General features: G+C 39.1%; 1 protein-coding gene across 1 annotated transcript; it reads right to left on the reverse strand.

The window, feature by feature from the left end:
• Nucleotides 1–968: 968 nt before the first annotated feature.
• On the reverse strand, nt 969–10,205 carry LOC123866878 (27 kDa hemolymph protein-like). Its single transcript, XM_045908629.1, has 7 exons — nt 10,059–10,205; nt 5,725–5,834; nt 5,376–5,488; nt 4,437–4,600; nt 3,262–3,383; nt 2,524–2,655; nt 969–1,081 (listed from the first exon to the last, which is right to left on the reverse strand). Exons 1-7 carry the CDS (start codon nt 10,096–10,098, stop codon nt 1,070–1,072), a joined length of 693 nt encoding a protein of 230 aa, XP_045764585.1. The 5' UTR covers nt 10,099–10,205; the 3' UTR covers nt 969–1,069.
• Between the last annotated feature and the right edge of the window lie 344 nt (nt 10,206–10,549).

The raw sequence follows: 10,549 nt of genomic DNA on the forward strand, positions 1-10,549 counted from the left end.
CCTTTAGATGTAGTCGGTGTAGTGTTTAGTTAAGCATCAGAACATTGTATGTTGCTTTATAAAATGGTGTTAAACGTTTTATTGTGTTTTATTTTATTAAAACCTCATTAGTTCTAAGGCATCACGCATACCTACGGAGTGAAGTGGAACTGACTCCCGTATTCACAATCATTACTATGAGGTGCGCTCGAATGCAGTGTAGATTCAACCAATCAGATAACAGTGTCCACGACATTTTTCAATACTCCGATTGGTGGAATCCACACTGCGTTCCAGCGCACTGCTGAGACCTCATAGTAATGATTGTGGATTCGGGTGTTAGTCTCCTTTGATGATGATATCTTAATTTTTAGGGTTCCGTACCTCAAAAAAAAAAACGGAAAACGGCACCCTTATAGGATCGCTTTGTTGTCGGTCTGTCTTTCTGGCCGTCGATCCGTCCGTCCGTCGAGTTTGTCAAGAAAACCTATAGGGTACTTCCCGTTGAAATAAAATCATGAAATTTGGCAGGTAGGTAGGTCTTATAGCACAAGTAGAGGAATAAATTCAAAAACCGTGAACAGATTTTTATTTATTTTTATGCATAATAGTTTTTGATTTATAGTGCAAAATGTCGATAAAATACCCGAGTACGGAACCCTCGGTGCGCGAGCCCGACTCGCACTTGGCTGTTTTTTTTTACTAATTTCCACACATGGAATGAAAACAAAACATGGAGAAGACTCAAAGTCGCTATGACAAAGTAAATATATATAAAGCTTAGTTTGTGTTATCAAAAGAGACGTTATGCCTCGCTCCACTCTGCAGGTGGGCGTTCCGCCCAAGGTGCGGGAAGAACTCTGAAAGGCACAAACTTACGCATCAATTATATATGTATGCATTTGATAGATTACCTACTATGAAGATCAACATGTGACAAAAAAAGGAGCCCAATAATGATATAGACCACTCTGGGTAAAAAAAACTAATTAGAATTTTAACTCTTTAATAGTAATAGATAGGTACATAAAATTAGTAAATGGCACTTTTTAATCAACTCATCCACTTAGTAATGATAGATTGACGCGAATCATTCCTCCTTCTGAAATAGAAATACATTTTAAAACAGGTGAACATTTTTATAGGTACGTATAGCGCATAACTGAGTAGGCTCCTGCGGTAGTGAGTGGTGCAGCCTGCAGGAGCGGTGACAGTTGTCACAAGTTGAGGAATCGCAGCTCTGGCGTCGCGGCATCACACGCTGCACCACTCCACTACCGCAGGAAACTACTGTTATGCGTAATGCCTGTACAACTAATGTTTTTTCCCCAATAATAAGTGTTTCCGCCATTAGCTTTTCTGCTTATAATCAGATTTCAGACATTGAACATTTTTATAGGTACGTATAGCGCATAACTGAGTAGGCTCCTGCGGTAGTGAGTGGTGCAGCCTGCAGGAGCGGTGACAGTTGTCACAAGTTGAGGAATCGCAGCTCTGGCGTCGCGACATCACACGCTGCACCACTCCACTACCGCAGGAAACTACTGTTATGCGTAATGTCTGTACAGCAATGTTTTTTCCCCAATAATAAGTGTTTCCGCCATTAGCTTTTCTGCTTATAATCAGATTTCGGGCATTGATACAAAAATTGTATTTAGGGAGTAATCCAGAAAACATCCTCCCCTTTCTTTTTGTAAATAATAATAAATAAATAATAATAGTAATAAAAAGCAGCGATAGATTTAGATTTAAGCCTCGATGCGATGACACGGGGCGAGTTTACAAGCTGCTAGCGAACTCGCTGCCTTGTAACTTGTAAACTCGCCACGTGTCATCGAGCTTTTTCACAATCTGCTTTTGATTATCAGATTGTAAAAACGCTGCTTGAAAAATAGAAAGCCGGGCTAATTTACTCGCCATTCGCTGGCGTGTTGGCCTGTAGCTAGCTAGTAGCCACGTGTCATCATCACTGCTAGTAAACTAGTTGCGAGCATCTGCGTTTTGGCAGTTTAAAGCTAAAATGTCAACACGCTAGCTAGTTGGCTACTGAGCGAGTGGAATGTTTTGTGTGTCATCGACACTCGCTTACTCGCTCACTCGCTAGCTTTTAAACTCGCCGACTAGCAGCTCGTAAATTAGCCCAGTGTCATCGAGCCTTAAGATGCGGCCCAGGCACGCACCTCTTAACTTTTATGTTATGTGTGTTAGCAATTTACCACTTAAAACATCGAGAGGTGATCTACATGCCTGAGAGTTCACCATAATATTCTCAAAGATCGAGAAGAAAGTCTGTTAATCCGCACTTGTTTAACGTACTATAGCCTAAACCTATCATTCTGCGGCGTAAATCTATAGACTGTAAGGACTTTCACTTTGCTCAGGCTTGTTTCATTTAAAACTAGACTTTATGTCAACTGTATACCGTTGTCTCGTTTTAACATTGGCTGAAGTCTAAGCAAAGTCAAAGTGCACTCTATATATCTCAGCCTGAGACTAGACCCGTGCTCAGTAGTAGGCTGGCTTTACTGGCTGGTAATAGCTTACCTTAGGACACGGGCTACTGCGGCGTACGAATCGGAACAGTGATTCGGCCATGTTGCCAGGCGTCGGAGTGGAGCACTCCTCAAGGGCCTTCACTATACATGCCGTCAACTCGTCGAATTTGGCGCATTGCTCCTGCAACAAGAGAGTTGTTACATTTACTTACTAGTTGATCTCCTTAGTAAGCGGCTCTTATAAGTGGGCGGTCCCGGGTTCGATTCCCGTCAGGTGTTTGGAATTTCATAATATTTAAATTTCTGGTCTGGTCTAGTGGGAGGCTTCGGCCGTGGCTCTTTACCACTCTACCGGCTAAGCGATTTAGCGTTCCAGTACGATGCCGTGTAGAAACCAAAGGAGTATGGGTTTGCTTAGACGTGAGATTGTATCTTGATAAAAAAAATGTAGGTATGCCCGCTTCGTCCGCGGCAGGCGTTGAAGTTTCAAAAATCCTATCTAAGCGGATGTCTATTATTTGCATGATCCGTCCGGTAGTTTCAGCTGTGCGTTGATAAATCAGTCAGACAGACACTTTTTCTTCTTATACATATATGTATATTTAGAGGCATTTCTGACATATACAGACTACATTGCTGCTTCAATAATTCTTCGTAGACAAACTTCAATGGATCAAAAATAAATGTGAAATAGCCATCGATGTAAAATAGCTTGGTGGCTATCACAGTGAGCGAATCACCTCGCAGGCAATTTAAAATCTGTTGAAATATTCAGGTAAATACACACGGCTTGAGTGAGTTTCTTGGCGTCGTCGACGGAATTGATTCCCTCCCTGATGGCGGTGGCGCACTCGCGGATGTTGCTGGCTTTCTCCTGGAAGCACTCGGGACCTTGTTCCGCAATGAACACTGCAATATGACAATCAAAGGTATACCTAAGTATCTGTATTCTGTTCTTCTCTTTTTTTTTAATCAATCACGCGTCGAAATCGTACACACAAACTCCCGTACCATCGTACATGAAATAGCATTTTTTTAAATTCATGGCGGCCATTTTGTTTTTTGTTTTTAAATTATTATTATATTTTTATTTGATTATTTATACTCTTTGGCCTGCTATAGCAAAAGGTAGATAAGGTGGATATGTACCTACGTAATACATTTTTGAGAACTCATTCACCATATTTGCTCTGTCTGCCAACTATTATGTCAAAGGTCTTTTAGCACAGTTCACGACAGTCAGGGAATTTCTAACAAAACGTCGAGACGTCGAAATAACTGGCATTAACATTTGAAGCACTTAGCCCTATTTTAGCCCTATTTTTCTGATGATTTCACGTCACCATAGCCTAATATTTGATATATCGTCGATTCAGTATTAACCCGAGATTTCCTCTCTATTTCACTTTGACTATAAGGTCGTGCTTTTGACATGAAGGTTGAAATCTAATATCTATAAAGCGCACTTTGACTTTGCAGGGCTCTCTTCGTCACTCGCTTCATACAATCGTAGTTCCAATTTCATTTGAATATTAAGCAACCAAAGTCCATGAAATTTTGCAGACATATTCTAGAAACTAATATCTGTGTCTGTGGTGTTTTAGATTTTTCTAAAAATATGTAGTTATAAAATTAAAGGGGCTCAAAGATTTGTATGTAAATTTTTAAGACCGCGTAACTTTGAAACCGAATATTTTAACAGAAATCTGGAAAACCACAGACATAGATATTAGTTTCTAGAATATGTTTGCAAAATTTCATGGACTTTGGTTGCTTAAAATTCAAATGAAATTGGAACTACGTTTGTATGAAGCGAGTGACGGAGAGACCCCTTTTAAGTTTCAGTTAAAACGAGACAGATCTATGCATGATGCCAGCGGTATAGTATAACGCTATCCCGTTTTAACAGTGTAAAGTCAAAGTGCGTTCTATAGATCACAGTCATAGAGTACGAGTACTTACGAGCTATCCTATCGCCGTCCTTGTAGCACACGAAGTCGATGAGCTGGTCCGTTGCGTTGTTGGCGAATCCAATGTTATCGCGGGCGGTGGTGTCCAGGCAGGGGGTCACGCCAGTCATCAGGGTGTGGATGCAAGTCTTCAACTGTGGCGATTTGGCGCAGTACCTTGAATGGATTAAGCATTTGTAATAGTATCTAATCTTCGCTGAAGCAACATAACGAGAGAGTCTAGTCAGGAACTCTCAGGGAAGGAGTAAGCGTGCAGGTCGTCCGAAATAAACTGGGCAGCGCTAAAGCCAGCTATATCTGGTGGGAGACTTTGGCCGTGGCTAGTTACCACCCTGTACCGGCAAAGCAGATCCGCCAAGCGATTTAGAGTTACGGTACGATGCCGTGTAGAAACCAAAGGAGTATGGGTTTAATGAAAACTGCCAGGTTAGCCCGCTTCCATCATAGACTGCATCATCACTTACCACTAGGTGAGATTGCAGTCAAGGGCTAACTTGTATCTGAATAAAAGAAGCTTCTGATGGAGATCATCATTATGATCATGATCAGCCCATCGCCGACTCACTACTGAGCATGGGTCTCCTCTCAGAATGAGAAGAATTTTGGCCATACCTAGTCACATAGTATATACAGTTCCTTGTCTTACAAATCCTACACTCATGTTCACGTTCAATGCATGCCGTGCAGTTTTGTAAGGTTCCGGCTAGACGGTTGCCTTCGCAATGCACAGCAAGACCGAGAACTGTACAGTCCAATCTTTAGCTGCCTTTGGAACTGCGTGGGATACCGTCTTGCCGTCCGCGCGCACGCACTTAAACTGCGCAAACTGGCTCGTGCAGGTAAGCTCTCAGCTAAGACGGAGCGTGTAGTCGGAGCCATAGTCACTGCCTTTGCACTCGCATGTTATGAAAATACTATCAAATCTACTCACTTCTTGAATACTTCATCAAGTGCACCTTTGGGCTTAGCATCCTCGATCTCCTTCTTCAAAGTGTCAGCATCGATAATAGCCTTCATGCAGTCCGCAAAGTTGGTTATTGAGGTCTGAAAAACAAATAGAAATAGGTATATAATAAATGCTTTATTAAATATATTCAAGTGCTAACAACAAGAACATAGTAGGAAACTAACATGCACCGCTTATTACTCACACCCTACGCCAAAAACGCAAAATGCAAAAATTGAAAATGTTAGAAAATTAAGAAATTTTAAGATTTTTTAAATGATTTTGTGAATTTTAAGGGAACCCTATTTATGCCACATGTTGAATACCTACACACCTTTACTTCATCTACTTTGTCTTCAGCACCATTCTTCTTGCAGTATTGTTTGAGCATATCCGTGTACTGCTTCTTCTGGTCCTCAGTGACTTGGTACTCGGCAAGCGCACCTGTAAGCAAGCAAATGACGCATGGGTACCTATGAATTTCTCCTAACCCACAGAACAGAAGTGAGAATCACCTTGATATATTCAAAGTAAGATACCAAGTGGGGTATCATATTATGAAAGGGCTTTACCTGTACATTCTACAACAGATTTTTATTTATTTTTATGCATAATACTTTTTGATTTGTCGTCTAAAATGTCAGAAAAAAATACTCGAGTACGGAACCCTTGGTGCGCGAGTCTGACTCGCACTTGGCTGCTTTTGCTTTGTTGTTAGATTGACATAAGTAACTTAGCTGTCACGTAATTGATAGGTACCTACGATTGTTATCATCAAGGGTCTCGTTTGTTTTACCTACCTACTTAGAGAAATTAAATAAGCGGTCTTATTTTTATTGATCCATGATCGAGCATCGTGGATGCTTGCATGAGATAAGCGGGTAATTAAAGAGGTTATAAGGTTATACGTTATTATGTTTACAAATATAACCGATAAACCATTGTTGCTATAATGAATTACTGATAAAATGTGGCTTTACTTATATAAGTTATCGAGGATTTACACCAACATATGAATATAAACAATAATTTCCTGTTCGCTTCATTATGAAGATGCATCGTTTAGTTCTGTAAAATTAAAGAATTTTCACGCTTGCTCCTAAATCGTACTATGCTAGTATTATTACTATTATTATAGTAGTATTATTTTTATTATTATATTACAATCCATTCACAATTATATTGAAATCCCTTTTATATGATACCCCACTTGGTATAGTTATGTTATTTTGAAAATTGAAACACATTAATTTTTTTTTAATGATGTACTTAACCACCAATTCACGATATTCAGATTTATTCCTTTACTTGTGCTATAAGACTAGGTACCTACCTGCAAAATTTCAGGATTCTAGGTCAACGGGAAGTACCTACCTACATAGGTTTTCTTGACAGACACGACGGACGGACGGACGGATCGACAGACAGACAGACATAAGGGTTCCGTTTTTCCTTTTGAGGTACGGAACCTTAAAAATTACCGTCGCCTCATAGATCTAGATAGTAAATAATCGTCGTCTAAACAAATCTGTCTTATCTTGAATAACTTCCTTACTTATCTATATAAAATATGTTGATGACTATTTGTTTTTGTTTTATTGCAATTTTTTTCTCTAAAGGCGCTGAACTAGGGCTGGCGCTGTATAAAATTATAACTAGGTAGATCCTGTACGTATAGACTATATATTTTCACATCTAACAAATCTGACAAACAAAAGGAGTAGGCTATTTTGAATAAATGATTTTGATTTTTAACAAAGGTAGCATACCTACTTTATCTAAGGGGTCAAGGAAATAGTCGTAAAACAGTCCTGTTTAGTCATTCGGAGGGCATTAGTGCGTCGTTTTGACGAGGTAAATTGGTAAATCACCCGATCCGTTGCACAGGAAGAGGGGACGTCAACGATATGCAACGAATCATGATCGGTGGTGATATTCTGTAAGCGTACAGCGTCGGTATCGACGGCAAACTCAATATAAACGAGAATAGACATGCATCAGGTATCAATAGACAAAATCTTGTCTTGAATAGTCTTTTAAAAAAACTGTACCTATAAGTAAAAAGCTGAGTGAAAAAAGAAAAGAGGCGGATACAGCATTATGACCGCGGAAGCTGAAATGGCTGAATCCGCAGCGACGCAGAATAAGATCCTGTATGCCGTTTTCATTAAGACATACCTAATCCATACTAATATTAATATTATTATATTAATATATTAATCCATACTAATCCATACTAATATTATAAATGCGAAAGTGTGTCTGTCTGTCTGTCTGTCTGCTACGCTTTCACGGCTAAACCACTCAACCGATTTTAATGAAATTTTGTACAGACTTCGGATACATTCCGGGAAAGGACATAGGCTACTTTTTATCCCGGAAAAACAAACAGTTCCCGCGGGATTCCTAAAAACTCATCCGCTTGACCGATTTGTATGAAATTTGGTACTGAGGTAGCTTGCGTCCCTGTAATTGACATAGACAACTTTTTATCCCGGAAAATCAAAGAGTTCCCACGGGATCTTTAAAAACCTACATCCACGCGGATGAAGTCGCGGGCATCCTCTAGTATTATAAATGCGAAAGTGTCTGTCTGTCTGTCTGTTACGTTTTCACGGCCCAACCACTGAACCGATTGTAATGAAATTTCGTATAGGCTTCGGATACATCCCGAAGAAGGACATAGGCTACTTTTTATCCCGGAAAATCAAAGAGTTCCTACAGGATTTCAAAAAACCGAAATCCATGCGGGCGAAGCCGCGGGCATCCTCTAGTAATAAATATTTTGAACCGATCGCTTGGGAGACCCCTATGGCCACTGGCCATGGAGTTTTAGTGTAAAAAAATATTTGGCGACAAAACGGCTGGGTCATTTCTCGTGCCAAAAAATATTAACTACTTACGCTGATTATTACTTCACCTATAGTGTAGGTAGTAGGTAGGTACGTAGTAGGAAACTTATGACTAGGTATAGATAGTTTTAAATGGTTACCTACCCATGAAATTTGCTAAAATAAGGCGAAATAATGCGTCGGCGTCGTGTCAAAGTTCAATCTAAACAAATGATAGGAAAAATACAAGCAATAAACAACTAGGCTGATAAGTTATAATGATTAAAACATTCTTTAATCATTTTGTTATTTAAAAGTAACTACGCTCTGTACTAATAAGGAAAATAATAATAATTAATTAAATGCAGATATTATAAGGATAATTACTAGACTCTTAAAATGGAACACAACTAATAAACTAAGTATATTAAAATACTTGGCATAAGTAAGTTTTTTAATTAAAAAATAGCAGTCAAGTGCGAGTTGGAATCGCACACGAAAGGTATTCCGTACCAATGAATTATTTTGGACGTCCATACTGTGTATACCTACCTATACTTTTAATGGTCGTATGGCAATATCTGACTCCTTTGGAGTGGTCTGTCTGACTTTGACAATTAGGTCTATCCAAACAGAATAACTAATTATGATTGTTCTCTGGTGGCACGTTTATGGTATTGTACCTACAACATTTTCTCGGGTTCGAATTGGCTGGTGTAGTATTCTAATGTTAAGTACAATAGTAATTTTTCTTGAAACTTATCCACCCATAAAGTTCTAGTTACTGAAACCTTAGGCCGCGATTATACCTGTAAGTTTTACTTACGTAGGTAAGTAGCTTACATGATTAAATTACGACTTTAAAAACCTCAACACTCTTATAAGTATATTTGCCTTAGTAAAGCTGTTTTATTACGTAAACTACTAACGTGACCAGTTAGTAAGGGAACTTTTGTAACTTTTATTTCTATTTTAGATATTGTTTTCTATTACTTATAAAGAAAATCAATCAAAATTATTAAAAACTAGCCGATGCCCGCGACTTCGCCCGCGTGGATTTAGGTTTTTTGAAATCCCGTGGGAACTCTTTGATTTTCCGGGATAAAAAGTAGCCTATGTGCTAATCCAGGATATTATCTATCTCCATTCCAAATTTCAGCCAAATCCGTTCAGTAGTTTTTGCGTGAAGGAGTAACAAACGTACACACACACACGCACACACACACACACACACACACATACAAACTTTCGCCTTTATAATATTAGTGTGATAAAGTGGACAATGCGAGTTGGACTCGCAGACCAAGGGGTCCGTACCATCGTACGTCGCTTTTTGATTTTTTTTTGAGATAAACACGAAATTACAGTTTTCCGATTTTTCACTTTACTTGTGCTATAAGACCTACTTACCAGCCAAATTTCATGATTCTAAGTCAACGGTAACCTATAGGGTAGATTCCTATAGGTTTTTTAAGGCACGGAACCCTAAAAATTGTTAAACAATTAAAAAAAAAATTAAGTGTCCATGTACAAGTTCCGCGTAACATTTATAATAACATAACATGTTTATTTTTTCTATATTATTAAGAGGTTTTCTATATTGGTGACAATGGCTTCGGTCATACCTATGGCATCTTAGGTAAGTTGAAAGGTTGCCTGGTAGAGATTGCTCCAAGCAATAAGGCCGCCTTTGCACACAATTGTTTTTTCTGTTTTCTTCTTTCTGTGTTGTGATCCTTGACATGTGTTTTTGTGTGCAATAAAGAGTTTCTATCTATCTATCTAACTAAGTTGAAACGCATTTAGAATAATTATAATATACTTAATTAGAACTTACCCATCGCAAGCGTAGTGATAAGAATCGCTTTCCAAAACATGTTGATTTTGGGTTTAAATCTATAGGCGAAAACCACGTCTTTTCTGTGGAACGTCCAGTGCACACTGAAGCTCTACATAAGTCTCAAGTGCTATATAAAGTGCATATAGATGTAGGTACAGTACCTAAGAGCGCCTACACACATATTCGGACAACCATCCTAAGTATGGGCCGCAACACAAAACTGCGTTGCGACGTGGTGCGAATTCGCAATGCAAAAACTGTGATGCGATGTGATTTCGCGCCTCAAATCGTTTTGACGATCGGATGACAAACCAAACCTTTCATTCAGGGGTCCCAAACAATTGTACCTTTTGGATGTACTACATTTATATTTTTGCAGACGTTATTTTGCGGAAGTCCATGATGTACAAGAAACCATAAGTTTAATTTGCTATAATCCGTCAAATCAGACAAACCACTCAACGTACGTTTCGTTCCGACACCGGAGC

This window comes from Maniola jurtina, chromosome 7 (genome assembly GCF_905333055.1).
Source record: "Maniola jurtina chromosome 7, ilManJurt1.1, whole genome shotgun sequence".
In the NCBI taxonomy this organism is placed as follows: domain Eukaryota; kingdom Metazoa; phylum Arthropoda; class Insecta; order Lepidoptera; family Nymphalidae; genus Maniola; species Maniola jurtina.